Below are 20,867 nucleotides of genomic sequence, written 5' to 3'. Positions count from 1 at the left end.
ACAAATTTTGGAGAGATCGTTAATCATAAAGATAAAACCAGAGCGACGCGACACACCGCTCCCGCGGATCCAACCCCAACCACCAACATGACACAGGCGCTTTACTCCCCCCCCCTCCCTTTGCTGCCACTCGCCCCCCATTGTTCGCCTACACAGCGGCACCCGTCCGTCCAAGTTAATAGACACATTAAAACAAGGAAGAATATTATCAACAACGTGTTAAGATAAGTTGCAGAAAATCGTGTGAAAGAGTTAATCAGATTAAGCCCCAATGGGGTGTCCCAGAAGCCCAAATATTAGATATGTACAATTTCTGTTCCTCCCACTATTTAATGCGCACAAGGCACTACTATCAACGTTAACTAGTCCACACACTCTTCCCTGTGTTCACCAGGTTTTTCAATCACAACATTGTTACAACTTATTTCGTTTACATGATCGAGAGATGTATTGAAAGGCATAACATGATGCGACCCATCCATTGTTTCAAGGTTCACCAAAACTGTTCCTCTTTGGAGGACAACTGTAGTATTACCTGGGTTCAAAATTTTTACAGGTACACGCCTTGAATTTTGTACAGTTACTACAGACCTTGCAGCAAGTAGGCCAGTGTTTAAAATTTGTTTACTAGCAGTACAAATACCTTGAGTACCTAATATAACACCCTTTGGCAACTGACCTTGTACTATACATTCTGAAGATGGTAGTACAATGTACTTCCTGCCTACATTTCACCTTGAGGGTCTTTTGTACAAAATGAATGTGAAAAGGTTGAAAAATCTAACACAATCTTATACTGCGTCATGAATTTTGTTCCCAAAATAAGAGGATGTGATGTTTTAGGTAAAATGTAAGCCGTAAATTTACATGACCCATATTGATTGTGTCCCTTGATTCGAGCTATGCCAAGAATGTCAATATGTCTAGAATCAGCCAATTTTACTGAGGATTCATGGGAAGGGTATAGTTGGGATTTACATGCTGAAGGTAAGGACTTATATAATTGTTCTGACATAACATTTATGGAGCAGCCCGTATCAAGGAGACCTACAACCTTTTGATGAGCAAATGTACAATGTAAATACATAAATTTAGAGCTATCCTGATAACCACTATCATCATTTTCAGTAGTAGTGTCACTATCGCTGAAACCCTCAGAAGTTGCGCATGTCTCCTCTGACGTATCACGTATAGTCCGAAAAGTACATCTGTCTGGTGCTGGACTTCTATGACGCGATTCTGTTAATAACCGCCCGAGTGACCGCGACCTATCCCCGGGGGAAAACCAGTTTACCGACGTAGGCATAGGTGGTGGGGGTTGTGTAATGTTAATGTTCTTGACACACTGGGTAGCTACATGCCCTCTTTGATTACACAGTTGACAGGTGTCCTGTGGTCTAGACTCACCGTGCCCTGTCCACCTACAATCACGTTGACGGTGTCCCATCCCTTTACAACGATAACAATGAGTGGATGATGTAGAGTCCTTCTGCGGAGAAACCTGCAAACCCTGGACTAAAGATGTGAGGGCCTGTACCTGAGACTTCAACTCCTCAATGTCTGATTTCTGTGTTTCTGACTTTGAGACTGCAGCCACGAGGGGAGGGTTTAACATACCGGGAACACCATTGCAATATCCCGAAGCCTCACCAGAACGTGCACGTAGTAGCGCTGATTGGAGATCAGTACACATACCGGACCGTACGAAGAATGCTAACGAAGGTGTTAAACCCTCAATAAATTGATATACCATGTCCCGCATAGGTTTTCCTAGTTTGAGTCCCTTTTTAAGGATTATACTATGGTATTCTTCCAATGGCTGCCCAGGATGCCATTTTAAACGGTGAAATGACGCTGATTCCACTAGTAAGGCAGGATCAAGGGAATCTGTGACTGTGTACTTCTCACGAAACGCTTTCTCTAATTCTGTCCATGAGGACTTAGATGCTGAATCCAAAGCATGAAACCATACACGTGCTGGTCCGATAAGGTGCATATGAAAAGCGGCTATTTTCCTCTGTGGGGAGGGATCAAAGTGAAGTCCATTGAAAGTTATATAGCTTTCAAACTCCTCCAAAAATTTGGTGCCCTCTTCATGTGTATAGCCTCCAAATTTCCGCATGGGGACCCTGTCCGATATCGGTGGAATAACAATAAATGGAGATTGTCCAGGGTATCCCTCTTCTGAAGGAGGAGAAGAATATGTGTTGTCATTGACAGTAAAATGTCTCGAGGATGAAATTTTTGGATTATCAAAGTCGAGCTTTTCTGATGGATGAATATGAGATGTATTCTTTGTTATGCTAAAACATCCTGAGGACGATTGTTTAACGTGTGGAGACTGGATGGACTCCAGGGGGGCAGCAAGTACTGGGCCTGGTATTGTCTGGCTAACGTTCGTTCCCCTCAGTAATGGATTCATGGCGAAAAAATGCGGGAAAAATCACACACGTACAAATTATGTAAATCGATGAAAATTGCAGTTTATATCAATGTTCAAAACTCACAAATATTCTGGAAAATGGCAATCGAAACATTCTTTCATCTCCAAATAAATGTCTGATAAGCTGAGATGGGGAATATATTGCAAAAGTTCAGTTTGGCCAATCAATCACAACATCATAAAACCGCATGGTCCAGACCGGAAGTTGATAATCGCACAACACGGTCACAAACAAATGTTAAATTTCAAGCATAAAATGTCATACAATGAGGATTCTCCACCATGTCGTCGCCGGGAAAGGCTTGTGAGAGGGTTTTGTTGTGAAGGCGACGTCAGACATACAAAATAAGGGTCGAAACAATGACAAAATCTTCTGTTCTGCTGCCTGCTTCGTTTATTTTCATTTTCTTCACATAAGTAACATAATAACCGAAACCCGGAGAAACAATTCCGGAAAAATGGAGATTGTAAAATTAGAACCAAACATATAACATTTTTATATTCCGGATTAATTTATATTTTCTTTGACGTGTACAAATACACGTATACGACAAATGGACAAATCTATTAAAGTGAAACTCACCTTCTATATCCCTCAGATTACACTTGTTACATATCTCATTTCTTCTATTTTGCCTAATAAGTATAGGTCATAGGACGTTGTCAGTATGATGTGACTGGGTGAGGTGTGTTGCTTGGTATCTCCAGTAGCATGCATCAGTGATATAGCACTATAAGAAGGACAAACATACCGCAGTCTCTAAAAACACATCACCCGCTTCATACACGTTACACATCGCATACATAGGAGGTCGTCCTTGCATGACACTGGTTGTTAATAGAACGTAAATTCTGTATTAATCAAACACGCAAACAAGACCCTAGGGGAACAGCCTAATCGTGGCTTTAGGGAGGAAAGGTGATATCGCAGCTAAATTGAAGTCTTCATCTTTGCTAGAACTGGGAAGCCCAATTCTGACACAACTTTTAGCACAAACTTATAACTTACAAAATATCAACACATGGACTACCTGCGATGACACTAAAATATGATATTCGGGCTTTCCCAACTGATATGTTAGCAAGCACATATCTATATAGTCTTTGTTTGTTTGTTTGTTTGATTAATTAACGTCCTATTAACAGCTATGGTCATTTAAGGACGGCCTCCCATGTATGCGGTGAGTTGCGTGTATGTTGTGCGAGGTGCGTGTTTTGGGAGACTGCGGTATGTTAGTGTTGTGTCTTCTTGTATAGTGGAACTGTTGCCCTTTTTATAGTGCTATATCACTGAAGCATGCCGCCGAAGACACCAAGCAACACACCCCACCCGGTCACATTATACTGACAACGGGCGAACCAGTCGTCCCACTCCTTGTATGCTGAACGCTAAGCAGGAGCAGAAACTACCACTTTTATAGACTTTGGTGTGTCTCGGCCAGGGGACAGAACCCAGAGCCTTCCTCACAGGGGCGAACGCTCAACTCAAGGCCAAAAGTGAGGCGGTACCAAGGGAGGCATTAGGAAAGATAAAGTCAGTTAGGAAGAAGAGAAAAGATAAGATCCTAAATTTAGTCGCCTTTTACGATCATGCAATAGGGGCAGCAGGTACAATTCTAACGCCCTACCTGCAGGGCTATCTATAGTCAAAATCACGCCCTACCTGCAGGGCTATCTATAGTCAAAATCTTAACAAAATATACATGAAACGGTTGATTTCAGATGTTATTTGTGATTATCTTCATTGTTCCGTTACCATTATGTTGGATGTTTTGTATCAGATGAAGTTTTATTTGAATCCTCCTATCCTCTTATTCAAATGTAGCGATAATAAGGATATGTATTTTAAAGATGCTCCACCGCTGACAAATGATATTATTTCACTAAAAAAACAGCAGCAGACGTTTTAGTATTTTTCTTCAGTTACAAAAGTTACTAACTTTACACAATTACCAACATTGAAAAGCTTGAGCTTCTAATTTTATTTTAAGTTAAACATATAAAAAATAATTAATTGCATCCCGAAAAAATTCCTTGGCACTATGTCCTATATGGAATGAAGTACTGCACCAAAGGCAAAATAAATTATTTTATATTATTTTTTGTGTTAATTAGACATATATATACATGATTAAACACAAACTATTGTTGAATATCATTTATGCTCTGTCGGCGGTGGAGCATCTTTAATCAGATTTTTGGCGAGGGTCACCTCGCCATTGTGATCGTGGTTGCAAAATTCTCTTACAGTCAATTTCCTCAATATGATTGGCTTAAAAATTGCTCGCAGATACTAGCGCTCCAAGCGGCAGTGTATTCAACAACTTTGATTTTACCGGGAATTTTAAATAGCAAATTTTGAATATGAAGGTTACTGAAATAAAGCGTATCTGTAACGTTGAAATAGGAATAGTATATTACGGCTTTCATATCCTTACTATATACACTATCCAAAAGATCTTCTGTTTGAAAATTTTCACCTGAATTATTTACAAAGTATCTAGACTTTTCGTCCCCAAAAATGGTGTTTACAATGAATGAAGACGTTTCGTCCCAAAAATGCTTCGCTCCGAAGCTGGTTCCCCCCAGACGTTTACTCCCTATTAGTGACAGTTATCCCGCAACGGGAAAAAATGAAATCAATATTTCACCTCGAACATCAAAATTGATACCATAATGAATTTTGTAATTTGAATCAAATTTGTCTCGGAGCAAATACATTTCATGGCGAAATGGAGATGCATCACGGCTGTGTTATGGCACATGGCCTTACTACAATGGAAGAAAGACAACTCTAACAAAATTTTGGACAAACTTGGTCTACTGATAAAATAGCACGTGACAGACGGTGAACATTTTGTAAATGTCCAAGGTGGCGTAATCTTAAAACTAACGGCAGTTAATAAGGTATGAATATTTACCACATCCATAATTATCGATAATTTCATAAGCACATGTATAAATATCAGATTATATCTATATACTAAAGCACGTTCAGAGATTACCACTAAACCATACTTTTAAAACATTTTAGTTATTTTCACCACAGGAGCTTGACGTCCTGATCATATACATACAGCATATTCATTAAACTAGGTAATACGAAGTAAATTCTTTGCCGAATGACATAAATCATATATGGAATGTTCATATAACTCGAAGTGATATTTTTTGAACTACTAGATCGACAAAAATGTCGATTTCTTTTTCATAATTCTTCCGTAAAACGGCACTTAAAAAGCTGTTTCAATCTGTAAAAATGTAGAGAAAACTGTTAATTGTTTAACAATTATTCTGAGTTATATTTTACCAACAAGCATCAGAGATTAGCAATTAAAACTTACATAAACATATTCCCGACTCTCACTAGCATTGTGTGATCACTCGAGCGGAACTAATCTCTACCACCTGGCACAGTCTTACAAATGCAATCGCACAAAAGCCCACATGATCACTGTTTTTAGTGCGATTACATCTTAGGGTGTGAACAATGTTAGTTTTTTTATTTTTTTACTCAACAAAATAGACTTTACGCTTTTCATGATCAGCACCATCATTTTCTGTATAACTTATTAATTTACCACTGTACCCATGCATATGATACGTGTGTATATTTATACTCCTTTGTGCACATTATATAACAACTGCTATATTACAATAAATTTATGAAGGACAAAACTCTTACATGTAAGAACAGGAGGACTGAAGAACAGCGGAAATTAAACTTCAATAATATTTCCTTTATGCTGGTATTGCTATTTATGTTTAAAATGTTTAATTATATGATATTAGCCTTTTCAGTAATTACTCTGTTAATACATTTATTGTTTCCTTATGTTTTACAGAATGTCAGCATGCATGTATCATTTCAACTGGAAACAGTCTAGGAGAAGAATTGTGTGAACAAAAAGAAGTAATTTTCAACTGTGGAAGCTTAATATTGTAATCATTTTCAATCCGAAAATAATTACTATCACCATCTTCAAATTCCTTATTGTGAATTTAACTGTAATATGATTTAAGCATATACCTGATATTTGTTTATATTCTGTGACATATACATGGTTGAAATGAAATGAATAAATAAAAGATTATTTAAAATTTAAAACACAATATGACATTAGCTGTTTATATTTTTTGTCAAAAACATATTAAGCTTATCGTTCATAACACACTAATCATCACCTTCGAGACAATTTAATGAAAATCAATTAAACATTAATTTGTATAACACAGGTCGTCTTATGTTTTCCCCGCCTTGACTATCAATGTTCCCTGATCACTCTGAAAGTATTGATTTTACCTTTTTTTCGGTCACCACATGAACTGCCTTTAAATCAATCACACCAATGAGACATACATTTACTACACTCATTATAACACTGTAAGGCAATTCTGCAAGATCAGCGAACATTGTTTATGTAACAGGAGAGGAGAAAATGTAGCGGCAAGACCGGGATTCGATCCCGGGACTCTCCGAACACTAGCTGAGTGTTCTACCGACTGAACTACCTGGTCATCGATAATCGACCCAGTCCAGTCCCGCTACACTCCTCCCTCCTTTTTTGAATACATACGAGACCCTTTCAAACAGCACAGCCGTTGGTTATTTAGTTGGGTGCCAATTCTGTAACAGGAGAGAAGAAAATGTAGCTCTTCCGACTGAGCTACCTGATCACCGATAATCAACCCAGTCTGATCCCGCTACAAATATTTATCTGGTTATTTTATCTCCCTTCCTATTTTCAATCTACCTTTATGACTTAGAATCTTACCTGATGGAAAAAAATATTTTGTCTTACAAATCTTGACAAATTATGGACACTGTGATTGTTGCAAGCTAAACTACGTATCCGCTTGCTGATTGCTGTTGATTGTTAATGATCTCAAACGCACTGATTACTTATTGTGACAATTAAAGTAATTATATTCTACTCTTTTCAAATATTCCTGATTACTATTCATGTGTAATATCTTAAAACATTGACATGTGCACGGAGTACGGCGGACCAGACCGCCGATGTTTTGGACATCTGCTAGATATTTCAGTTTCAGGTTACGGTGGCCAATAAAAGAAAACAAACACAATGCAGTTTTCATATGTTATTTCTTCTAAATATAACATTTTTTGTGCAAGTTGTCAAGCATTTATGGGGAAATATTTTGCATTGAAATGGTCACCTTCATACATCGGTTTTGGGACTCCCTGGACATTGTTTCCCCCCCATTTTTTTGATGCGCTGATATACTGATAGTAGATTTTTTAAGCATTTTCAGCCCTAAAAAGTACCTGCGCAAATTATACCAGTTTTTACGGTATATGATATTGATATATATCCCAAACTTTTTATCATATTTGCCAATAACACTGTTATGATATCAGAAATATCTGATGGTCTACAACAAATGTTACATGATTTTTAACAATATTGCATAACATGGAAATAAGAACTTAATATCAATAAAATAAAAATTTGTGATATTCTCAAGACGTAAATCGGTACAACAACACCAGTTGATGTTATGGAATACATAATTAGATTTATAAGAATTGTTTACATATCTAGGTACAGAAAATAATGTTAATGGTAGCGTTTTTAAAGAAAGGGAAAAAAACTGCTGAACAAACAATTAAATCGGTGTTTGCTATTTATGAGAAATAAAGGAATGTATCTCTTTCCTGTTCATCTTAAACTGAAAATATTTGATTCACTTGTAACGACAGTTTTATTATACTCATCAGAGGTATGGGGATTTGAAAATAAAAAATGTAGAAAAATTCATTTGTAATTTTGCAAAACAATCCTGAAGTTAAGAAAGTGTACAAACAATTTCATGGTCTATGGTGAGCTAACAAGTTATCCGGTTTGAATTGAAGTTCGGATACAATGTATATCAATCAACTTGCTGTTTTACAAAAGAATAGTTACAAAACTTGTTAAAAGTAGACCAATTGACCAATTTATTCAAAAATCACATGGTGATATAGATAAGTCTTCTAGAGGACAGACATATTCTATATTTAAGACATTTTGACATAGAAAAGTTTGCCTCTTGTCTTTCTCTGCTGCAAAACAATATTTGTTAACTGATACTGTGGTCCCAGGAACTTGATAACAATAGTCATTAAGAATGGATATTTTCATTAACATCAAATTAACAAGGAAAATGCTAAAGGTGTTATAAAATCATTTGACATATAACATCATAGGAAATATTAGAATGGGCTTCCAAGATTTTAGTATGTGTCTCTTATTTTACACTTTGGTGTCCAAGGAATCCTCAAAAGTCCAAATTGGAAGGAACACCAGCCAAATTTATTTCTTATTGTACAAAACATTCCTCCTATCCTCGAGACCGAGCCATTTAGTACTTTCAGTACTTTGATTTAACAGTAGCCTCCCATAGACATATAAATGTATTAATACTGAGTAAGGGCCGGGGAGCTTATGTCATGGCGCAGCGTCCGTCGTCCGTCAACATTTCCTTTAAATCGCTACAGTCGTAGAGTTCTGCATGGATTGTAACCAATTTGGCAACAAACATCCAAGGGGGTAGGGGAAAATAACTTGTATAAAGTTTGGCTCTGACCCCCCCCCCCCCCCCCCGGGGCAGGGGTGGGGCTCAATAGGGGAAATAGAGGTAAATCCTAAAACTCGCTACTTGTCCTAGAGTTCTGCATGGATTGTGACCACAAACTTTGCCACAAACATCCATTGGGGAAGGGGAACAGAACTTGTATAAATTTTGGCTTTGACCCCCCGGGGGCAGGAGGGATGGGGGCATTAGAGGTAAATATTTGAATTCCTTCAGAAAAGAAACAATGAACCTGTATTTGAAACAATACTTGGCATTACAAACCAGGTGAGCGATACAGGCCCTCTGGACCTCTTGTTACATACAACAGCAGCCATCCTAATGAGACAGTACACAAAATCAACCTCAACAACTGTTTTCTTCTTAAATCATCAATAATGTAGCCATCACTTATTGCGGCTCAGGTGACATATTTTAAGTTCTGTTACATGAAATGATTAAATATTAGCTTGCACTTTAATAGTGAGTTAAATAAAAACGCCCAGAATTACCGATTCATTATGCAATGTGATACTGGCAAACACAGATTACCATCCATCAGGCACTGCATCTAAACGTGATATATATCCCAAGTAGATATTGACTTAACCATTGCAAGTTATTAGTCATGTTGTTGAAGAATAGCACACTTAACTGTATATACCCCAAACTTAACTGTATATACCCCAAACTTAGTGGCTGGATAGGAAAGGTATTGTTAAGCACCCCTAGCTCTTTATCGGACGTTTCAATTCAGTTATGAAGTGTTGGATTACTGTATAGCCTGTAGCAGTATTGATTAATGGTTATCTTGTCTCGGAGGTAAATCCATCTGTGTTCCCATCACGATTAAACATTCGATTGGATAATGCAAACAAGATATTGACAATCGGATGATAAGAGTACATGCTTCAAGTGGCGTGAATGTATGGCAATTTAACCTCGTGATGAAAATGATACAGTTCTCATTATGATTTGTGTATCTCTCGGGAGTTGGATTCATTCTGCAGGATATAGGTTCATTCGCCAGGATATTGTCCACATACCATCCATCAGGGGAAGAAATTGGACGTAAAACACTGGTGCTAGCTTAATCAACATTAGAAAGCTTTTAATAAGTTTTGAAAGTATATACTTGCTACAAATGGCTTTTTTACCGAGAACAATTATCAAGTGAAATACTACTTGCATAGACGCTGTAAACAGGATAAAACTGTGGAATACATGTTGGATATATAATTAATACATATATTTTGATAATAATTATTTCATTCAAGAATGCAGTGCAAAAACAAAATCGTTTTTATATACACACTTTGTATAATTTGCACTGTATTGAGAAGTACCATGTCGTATGCTATAAAAGTATCGGACATGTTCAAAAACTATACGAATGTTTACAAGCCAAGGAAAGATTTATCAGAAAGTGTTGATGTCAACATATCATTTCACTTAAATGTCATTGGAGAAATCAGTGAACGACTACAGACTATGCGTTTTATAGCCTGGTTTGATGTGTCATGGAAGGATGAGTTCCTCATTTTGCCTGATGACGTGGAAAGTTTGTTGATTTTAAAGGAAGATATCTGGTATCCTGACCTGAGTATATATGATTCGGTGGAAGATCCGCAGACGATCAGCGATGGAAAACACGTGATTTTATTCAAAAATGGCCGCGTGTCCTGGTATCCCGGCAATGAATATGTCATTAGATGTAATATTGATATCAGAAGGTACCCTTTTGACGGACAACATTGCCATCTACGTGTTGGTGCTTGGCATACCACTGCGTGGACACAACGACTGGTGGAGTCGGGAAATGGAGTGGATATCTCCAATTATGTCGAGAATGGCGAATGGGAAATTACCAGTACAAGTATGGAGTCGAAGAAAAGTTTTGGTTACAATACATCATGGATACGGTATCACGTGTACCTAAAGCGTCGCCCCCTACATCCGGTTCTCAACACTCTTGCTCCGATTGTGATGTTATCGTTCCTGAACACGCTTGTGTTTCTACTTCCAGCTAATTCAGGTGAAAAGATGACACTGTGCATATCTGTTCTATTGTCCTTCACAGTCTTTTTAACAGTCTTCAATGATACTATGCCAAAGATGTCAACCACCATTTCGTATCTGTCGGTCTACCTGGTCGTACAGCTGGGAATGAGCTTGTTTGCAATAGTCATGTCCATATATGTTTGGAGAATCAAAGACCGACAAGCTGATTTTGTTAATATGTCGAACAATGATACTGATGAGGAAGGTAGACATGTCCATTCAAACAATGATAATCTAAATGGTCATCTAATGCCACTTCATTTCTCTGGGTACAAGGATGGTAATGACGGACAATGCCCAGACGTAGGTGAAACCAAAAGTAAACTTGGATGTCAGAGAGACGAAACCGAAGTTACGTTAAGTACCAATAGCAACGAATTTGCACGGAAGTCAACATTGAGGAGTACTAGTTTTAGAGCCAAAAACTTTCCGTCGTCAAATGAACATGGCACTGTAGATCTGGATAAAGCGTACAAGTCCAGTTTGAATATAGAAAAGCTGGATATGGCCATGTTCTTGATCACGTTTTTCGTGGTAATCATATCCACAGTACTCCTCTTTGTTTCACTGTTGGTATGATTTATATGTTCGCCAAAGTAAGTCACATAAATGTGATTCCAATGTTTAGCTCGGCCGACGAAGGTTTTATCGCTTTCAACGTCATTATAATACTTGTTTCCTTCGTTTTTTTTTGTATATTCTATTGTTAATTCTACATCACGTAACTGTTTTTATGTCTTGATAGAAGAGTAAACTGCCTTAAAAAATAGATACATTTTGTCTGCATGGTTAGAAATATTTCCTGTTCCCATAAGGGACTGATTAATAGCAATTACATATTTGAACAATGAATCAGTACAGTGATGTCACAGATTTACCTTCGCGTACACATCTAATAACATTATATGCGGAAAGAGCATCACGTGCAATAGTTGAGATTCCATCCGCTGTGGCATATTTGAATTCAAGAGGTCTGTGTGATGATAAGAAATGGACAAAATGTGCCATACTCCTCAGATATCCCATGGACTTGATTCCAACAATATCACCTGGAGATTGTAAATGTCCATTGGATGATATATTTTGAGACAATTTCAAATAAAATGCAATTAAATAGGTGATTAAAAATAATGGACGAAAGCATTGTCGTATTGTGCGGTAAATGATTGACTTTTGTATGCGTTTTAATTAAAGAGGTTTCATTTTGTTTGGTAAAATATAATTATTTGATTCAGAGAAAATGGTGTTTTTTTTAATTAAAATTCAAACTTTTCCAATCCATTAAATACATAGTTTCACATGCCAACTGTATCTATTTTAAGGTCACCTGGTCCAATGGGCCAGTGATGAGGATTAAAAGAGGAACAGAAATTGTATCAATCTTGGCTCTGGCCCCCATTGGGGCTAAAACGGCGGGGCCTAATAATGGTAATTCATTTAAATCGCTACCAGCCATACACATTTCTGATATCAATCCTTATCGGAAATATTTTCGAAATTTAAGGAGAGTACTCAACTGTAGTAGAGAAAGTTTTGACTACACAACGCATACGTTACATGACTTTAATCACATGATGAAATTAGAATTAAAACGTGTCACATGAGCATTGAAAAAAGCTTCAGATAGAGATTAGATGAAGCATGTATGTGCTACCTCATTGAAGAATTGAGCGATGATCAACCGGCCCCAATCCCATTAAAATACAGAACCGTATTATCACTGTGTTATCGAACGGAGTGGTTATAATGATCTGTATATTATTGAAATTGAACCCATCCGGGTGAATTATACTGAGGCTGAAACCTTTGTAAACAATCGATACTTGACCGTGGACTACTCTGTCCGAATGCTGTCCATCCTCATTATAGGAAACTAACGACCGACTGAAAATGTTTACCTTACGGATTAGATGAAATACAAACTTCACATTGTATCATTACAGCATTGCACACTTGAACCATAACGATGGACAATGTTAGACTGCAAGTGCTGATTTACGGAAGTATCAGCAATATTTAGTTATTTGTAATCGTTGCTATTACCAATTAAACGCACAATCTACGGCCAGATAGATATTTTTGATGTGCAACCATTACTTCAAAAATTTCGGATGCTAAATAAATGACATATCGACTATTTAAGTGAAATGATCGGACGTTTTGGTCGTATCGGTGAACAAGTAACATCCTGCTGTTCCAACCTGTTCATAACAGTTCACCGAAATACATATTTTAGTGCACTGTATTGATTTTAAACACATACGGAGATAAGTCTTTCGATGTCCATGTACACTTTGTTCCATGTCGTGAGTTTGGTCATGTAAGGACGGCCTCCCATGCATGCGGTGTGCATGTTGTGCGAGGTGCGTGTTTGGGGAGACTGCGGTATATTAATGTTGTGTCTTCTTGTATAGTGGAACTGTTGCCCTTTTTAAAGTGCTACAGTCTGCGACGTTAACCACGGGCCCGAGACCCGGGGCCTTTAAAAATAAGGCTGGGCCTATGGTTTCCACAAACCCACAGGCCCGACGGACCTATGAAATTTATACAAAGAATTCATCCATCAGTTAATAATACATCTATTTTAAACACGAAACTGAACTCTTTCATTAAGATTAAATGGTAAAACTCGAGTACCAAATCATTTGCATGTCGAAACATCGCGTTTTGTAATCGAATGCATACAGTTCATCTTCCGGGTTTAAGGGACGTAACTCTAATATACATTTCCGGTTTGCTTCGAAATGGCCGGCATGCTTCGATATGTTGATGGGGCAAAGCCCGGAAAGAAACTTAGGATCGAAACGGAAAGTCAACCTACAGTTTCTTCAAACAAAAAATACGAAGAAAAGAGAGTCCGCAAGTTTCTCGAAGAATGGCATAAAGGTAGACCTTGGTTAAAATATGAAAATGGTAAAATGTTCTGTGAATGCTGTCGTGAAAACGAAACGACCGGCGCGTTTTGTGTAGGGACAACTAATTTCAAGCTGACTGCTATAAAGTTTGTTTGTTTGTTTGTTTAATTAACGTCCTATTAACAGCTATGGTCATACAGCAGCATGAGAACACTAATATACACATGAAATACGCTATGAAATATCTGAGGCCCAAAACAGTGGAAAAAAGCCAGGCAGCGGACTGCCTTATGAAGATAAAAAAATCGGAATATGACAGGCTTGTAATCAAGTTCAGGACAGCCCACGCACTAGCTAAATCGCACCAAAGTTTTCGATTTTATAACACGATGTGCAGACTTGATAAAGCGAAGGGCATTGATATTGGGACCTCATACTTAAATGACAAATCAGCATCAACATTTGTGCAGACTATTGCTGATGTGACCCAGGACAGTGTGAGAGAAAAGGTCCTCAAGTCCAAATACGTGAGCTTCACATGTGATGGCAGTACAGATTCTACTGGAGATGATATGGAAAATGTGTATGTGCGTGTTGTTGTAGATGGCATTGTTGAGGATTTATTTCTCAACATCGGCACAGCTAATTCTGCTGCAAGCGCAGGCATTTTCAAATTTCTAATGGAGACATTTGATAATCTGTCCTTGAACATAGGGGAGAAAATGATAGGGTTTTGTGCGGATGGAGCCTCAAACATGCAAGGTAAATTGTGTTAAAATTGGTATAGTAATATGACATTTTATGATAATATGCAAATATCTTTCAGTAACTTTACTTATGATTAGCTTTTTTTTTTTTAGGTCATCTGACCCGAAGGGTCAGGATGACCTATAGTCGTCATGTTTCGTCCGTCGTCGTCCGCCGTGCGCCGTCGTCCGCCGTGCGCCGTCCGCCGTGCGCCGTGCGTTAACTTTTCACATTTTGAACTTCTTCTCAAGTTCTACCAGTGCGATTTGGCTGAAACTTGCATGAAATGATCCTGACATGGTCCCGACAAAGTGTTGTTATTTTTCGGGTCGATCCGAAATCCAAGATGGCCGCCAAAGCCGCCACCTTGAAAACACATTTTGAACTTCTTCTCAAGTTCTACAGGTGCAATTAGGCTGAAACTGACATGAAATGATCCTGACATGGTCCCGACAAAGTGTTGTTACTTTTCGGGTCGATCCGAAATCCAAGATGGCCGCCACAGCCGCCATCTTGAAAACACATTTTGAACTTCTTCTCAAGTTCTATCAGTGCGATTTGGCTGAAACTTGCATGAAATGATCCTGACATGGTCCCGACAAAGTGCTGTTATTTTTCGGGTCGATCCGAAATCCAAGATGGCCGCCAAAGCCGCCATCTTGAAAACACATTTTGAACTTTTCAAATTCTACCGGTGCGATTAGGCTGAAACTTGCATGAAATGATCCTGACATGGTCCCGACAAAGTGTTGTTATTTTTCGGGTCGATCCGAAATCCAAGATGGCCGCCAAAGCCGCCATCTTGAAAATACATTTTGAACTTCTTCTCAAGTTCTACCAGTGCGATTAGGCTGAAACTGACATGAAATGATCCTGACATGGTCCCGACAAAGTGTTGTTATTTTTCGGGTCGATCCGAAATCCAAGATGGCCGCCAAAGCCGCCATCTTGAAAACACATTTTGAACTTCTTCTCAAGTTTGTTTGACTAATTAACGTCCTATTAACAGCTATGGTCATGCAAGGACAGCCTCCCATGTATGCGGTGTGTTGCGTGTATGTTGTGCGAGGTGCGTGTTTTGGGAGACTGCGGTATATTCATGTTGTGTCTTCTTGTATAGTGGAACTTTTGCCCTTTTTATAGTGCTATATCACTGAAGCATGCCGCCGAAGACACTAAGCAACACACCCCACCCGGTCACATTATACTGACAACGGGCGAACCAGTCGTCCCACTCCCTTTTTGCTGAGCGCTAAGCAGGAGCAGAAACTACCACTTTTACAGACTTTGGTGTGTCTCGGCCAGGGGACAGAACCCAGAGCCTTCCTCACAGGGGCGAACGCTCAACTTATGGCCAAAAGTGAGGCGGTGCCAAGGGAGGCATTAGGAAGGATAAAGTCAGTTAGGAAGAATAGAAAAGATAAGATCCTAAATTTTAGTCGCCTTTTACGATCATGCAATAGGGGCAGCAGGTACAATTCTAACGCCCTACCTGCAGGGCCAAATTCTACCGGTGCGATTAGGCTGAAACTTGCATGAAATGATCCTGACATGGTCCCGACAAAGTGTTGTTATTTTTCTGGTCGATTTGAAATCCAAGATGGCCGCCAATGCCGCCATCTTGAAAACACATTTTGAACTTCTTCTCAAGTTCTACCGGTGCGATTAGGCTGAAACTTGCATGAAATGATCCTGACATGGTCCCGACAAAGTGTTGTTATTTTTCGGGTCGATCCGAAATCCAAGATGGCCGCCAAAGCCGCCATCTTGAAAACACATTTTGAACTTCTTCTCAAGTTCTACCAGTGCGATTAGGCTGAAACTTGCATGAAATGATCCTGACATGGTCCCGACAAAGTGTTGTTATTTTTCGGGTCGATCCGAAATCCAAGATGGCCGCCACAGCCGCCATCTTGAAAATACATTTTGAACTTCTTCTCAAGTTCTACAGGTGCAATTAGGCTGAAACTGGCATGAAATGATCCTGACATGGTCCCGACAAAGTGTTGTTACTTTTCGGGTCGATCCGAAATCCAAGATGGCCGCCACAGCCGCCATCTTGAAAACACATTTTGAACTTCTTCTCAAGTTCTACCAGTGCGATTTGGCTGAAACTTGCATGAAATGATACTGACATGGTCCCGACAAAGTGTTGTTATTTTTCGGGTCGATCCGTAATCCAAGATGGCCGCCAAAGCCGCCATCTTGAAAACACATTTTGAACTTCTTCTGAAGTTCTACCAGTGTGATTTGGCTGAAACTTGCATGAAATGATCCTGACATGGTCCCGACAAAGTGTTGTTACATCTCTGGTTGATCCCAAATCGAAGATGGCTACCATGACACTATATCTAATTAATTTCCTACATGTTAAGGCCCTTTGGCCTCTTGTTTGAAATATAATTTGTTGAAAGAAATTGAAAATGATCCTGACATGGTCCTGACAAATGACACCATATGAAATTAGATTTACTATTGCCAAGGTAGTCAGATGACCGTTAAGGCCCTTTGGGCCTCTTGTTTTAATTTATATACTTTTAAGCACTGTAACAGTTATAGAATCACTATATGCCCAGGAAAATATAATTAAATATAATAATGTAATTCAAATTCAGTCCAGAACATACATTTTATTTATCAAACTCTTAAATTATTTCAGGCACAAAAACTGGTCTGGCAGCACTTCTAAAGGAGAAATGGCCGCATATCTTCATAACCCATTGCTTGGCTCATCGTCTTGAATTAGCTTTTAAAGATGCTATCAAGAAATATGCTGTTTATGATAGGATGACTACTCTACTTCTTGGAATCTACTACCTGTACAGAAAAAGTCCAAAACAGAAAAAGAATTTTGGCAGGGCTTTTGAGGCATTAGGCATGACAGTGATTCTGCCATCACGAGTTGGAGGTACCAGGTGGCTTCCCCACCTTCAGCGGGCTATTTCTGCTTTCATTAAGGGTTTCCGGGCATTTGTATTTCAGCTGGAAACTTCCTCCCATGAAAACCCTAAAGCAGAAGGCCTTGCGAAGCTTGCAAGGGATGGAAGTGTCATAATCTTCATTCTTCAGTTAAAGGTACATCATCTTTTAAACTTAAATATAATTTTAAATTGCAGAAAATACATTACTGTTAAACATCAAAGATTATGTTTCATTGAAATATTATTTTTCATTCAATGACAAAGTGTAATAGCAAATAATGTAAATTCTAATTACAGATGATCATTGGTGTCCTCGCAAGGTTGTCTCTGTATCTTCAGCGCAGAGAACTTTGTATTGGAGATGCTTACATGCGAGTGAAGCCTGCTAAAGCTGAATTGCTACAAATACTTGAATCGTAAGTAAAAAATATGCTGATAGATATGTTCAGATAGAAATAATATTGCAATTTCATTTTCAGATTTGAAGTTAATTCAGAGTTGAGATGCATATAATTGGTATTGTAACATGTCAGATATCATAATTGAAATTATCTTAATGATTTTGCCAGTGAGTGTGAGGAAGTTGCCAACATCTTGGTGTCCAATGAATAGCAGGACCAGAAGCTGACTTTCAAAGGACGAAAACCTGAACCCATTCCTTCCGCCCTTATTCAAGCCTTGATCAAAGCCATTGATACACGTTTTCCTCATACTGGTACATCTCTGGTGGATGCGACACTTGTTGCAAACTTCAATACTTGGCCAGATCCTACGGAGCTTACGAAAGAGACTTCTCTAGGTTAATCATTGTTGACGTATTATTTGAAAATTATTTTACATTTTAGTTGATGTCTTTGGTTTGAGTTTCAATTTATTTGTTGATTAGTTTGACTTTCAGTTTAAACAGTTTGTTTTGTTTGTCTTCGTTTCAGCTGGTCTTCATTAAATTTATTTGTTGATTGGTTTGACTTTCAGTTTAAACAGTTTTTTTTTGTTTGTTTCCGTTTTAGTTGGTCTTCAATTGCTGTTTCAAGTGTTGATGATCTTGTTAAAATCAAGAACCTAAAATTTGAAGTTAATAATGAGGCAGATATAATAATACATTATGCCATATGACATATATCAATTATGTTACAGAGTTCGGAAAGGAAAACATACAGCAACTTTTTGAACACTTTGTGTCAACTGATGAGGAAAAAATCCAGACCCTTCTGGAGGAATGGCGGAGTCTGAAATTACTTATCTACCAGGAGTGAGTATAATATAACTTGATGTTTTAGATGAAACAGGGATTAAAATTAAAGCTGACAGTTCAAGGTATAAGAAATTATCTGATATTTTTTTCATTTCAATCAAGTACATTATGTGAATCACTTTTCATGTGCTTTCAGATTTCAGTCAGAGCTTCAGAGTGGAACTCTGTTGTGGACAAAGGTGTATAGGAGGTTTGCCCACGATGGTGGATTTGACAACATATTTGAAGTAATCAACATCATTAGGTGTTTACCACCAACATCAGTGAACAATGAAACAACCTTCAGCGCAATGAAGCTGATAAAGAGCAAAAGGAGGGGACACATGAAAAGCAGTACACTCAATGCCCTTATGCTGATTCATCTTCAATCTCCCCCCATTGAAACATTCGATCCACATCCTTGTGTGCAGAGGTGGATAATGGTAAAGTATATGTCTGGATTTCATGCACCTAAGTGTAGTCATCATACTTAGTTTTCTTTATGTAGTAAGAAAAGTGGAAAAATAATACATTAAGTTCCAGAACTTTAGAACAAGTAAATATAAATTGTTTATAAATGCAGAATAAAATTACATTTACAGGGCACATCATCAGGCAGAAAGCGGAGATTAGGCTACCAAAGAGTATGCAGAGAATCCAAGGATCCTCAGGTGATTATAGTAAACTCTTTAAATCAGTACATACGTATACCATAAACATAATAACCTAGCTACATTGTAGTAATGATTTTTTTTTAAAATTGCTAATCATTATCCTTGTAAATATGTAGTTGGAACAAACCAACACAGAGGTACAGACTGAGACAGAAGTGGACACAGAGGCTGCAGAAATAGAAACTACAGAAGCTGAAGCAAATGACACACAGGAAGTCCAAGGCACAAGCAGGACTACAGAGGCAAATGACACACAGGAAGTCCAAGGCACAAGCAAGCAGTCTGAGTCACTGTCACTACAAGAACAGGTATTCAATAGGGATTTAAAAAATATCAGAAATAGATTGTAAAAAAAATCATGACTAATGAATATTAATAACTTTGCTTTACAATAAAAAAAATATTCAAATTAATATAATATTTGATTTGTTAATTTGTGTATTAATCTCTTTTTCAGCTCCTTACAAATTTCCAGAAGGGCTACAATTCATCTTCTGATTCAGATTATGGGAGTGATGACGGTGAATCTGATAATGAAATGAGCGAGAGGGAGGTTGACAACATGCTCTTTTTCTACACCAGAGACTAAAACCATTAAAATTGAAATATCTATACAGTGTTCAGCTTCTTTTTTCTACTTTTATTTTATGGATTTTATCCTCAAATTTTCGGACCTGTAAAATTTTGATCGGGCCTGCTGATTCTGGAGTTTATAGGCCCGCATTAAAACTTTGTCGTGCAGACTGGTGCTATATCACTGAAGCATGCCGCCGAAGACACCATGCAACACACCCCACCCGGTCACATTATACTGACAACGGACGAACCAGTCGTCTCACTCCCTGTTTGCTGGGCGCTAAGCAGGAGAAGAAACTACCACTTTTATAGACTTTGGTGTGTCTCGGCCATGGAACAGAACCCAGAGCCGTCCTCACAGGGGCGAACGCTCAACTCAAGGCCAAAAGTGAGGCGGTGCCAAGGGAGGCATTAGGAAGGATAAAGTTAGTTAGGAAGAAGGGAAAATATCAGATCCTAAATTTAGTCGCCTTTTACGATCATGCAATAGGGGCAGCAGGTACAATTCTTACGCCCTACCTGCAGGGCCAGGGGCATTGATGACAGTCTCCATTATTCTAGGCCGGCGATACAGATTTCATTTCTTGTACATTCCTTCAATAACAATAAAACATAATTTAGGAAGCTCTAAAAAAATTTAGATTCTAAATACAAGGCAAATTAATTTTTTTAATGCAAATCTCTGTTAAACTGTAAAATTCCACAGAATAATTTCCAGATAAAAAAAATTATCAAATGTCACTTGATAAAAAGTTGTTTTTTTTAAACAAAATTTAAATA

General features: G+C 38.2%; 2 protein-coding genes and 1 long non-coding RNA gene across 3 annotated transcripts; all 3 read left to right on the top strand.

Annotated features, from left to right (window-relative positions):
• Window positions 1-10,462: 10,462 nt before the first annotated feature.
• LOC138306618 (neuronal acetylcholine receptor subunit alpha-3-like) lies at window positions 10,463-12,206 on the top strand. The gene has a single exon (XM_069247057.1). It carries the CDS (start codon window positions 10,511-10,513, stop codon window positions 11,657-11,659), a length of 1,149 nt encoding a protein of 382 aa, XP_069103158.1. The 5' UTR covers window positions 10,463-10,510; the 3' UTR covers window positions 11,660-12,206.
• Window positions 12,207-14,324: 2,118 nt separating this feature from the next.
• LOC138305705 (uncharacterized) lies at window positions 14,325-14,711 on the top strand. Its single transcript, XM_069245987.1, has one exon. The coding sequence runs from the start codon at window positions 14,325-14,327 to the stop codon at window positions 14,709-14,711; it is 387 nt and encodes a 128-aa protein (XP_069102088.1).
• Window positions 14,712-17,700: 2,989 nt separating this feature from the next.
• Window positions 17,701-20,428, top strand: LOC138306146 (uncharacterized). The gene is made up of 6 exons (XR_011205792.1): window positions 17,701-18,019; window positions 18,741-18,855; window positions 18,995-19,270; window positions 19,440-19,508; window positions 19,628-19,819; window positions 19,969-20,428. It is a non-coding gene; the product is annotated as an uncharacterized lncRNA (long non-coding RNA).
• Window positions 20,429-20,867: the final 439 nt, after the last annotated feature.

This window comes from Argopecten irradians, chromosome 13, assembly GCF_041381155.1.
Source record: "Argopecten irradians isolate NY chromosome 13, Ai_NY, whole genome shotgun sequence".
NCBI classification, from domain to species: Eukaryota; Metazoa; Mollusca; class Bivalvia; order Pectinida; family Pectinidae; genus Argopecten; species Argopecten irradians.
This window is presented reverse-complemented; position numbering and strand designations above follow the sequence as displayed.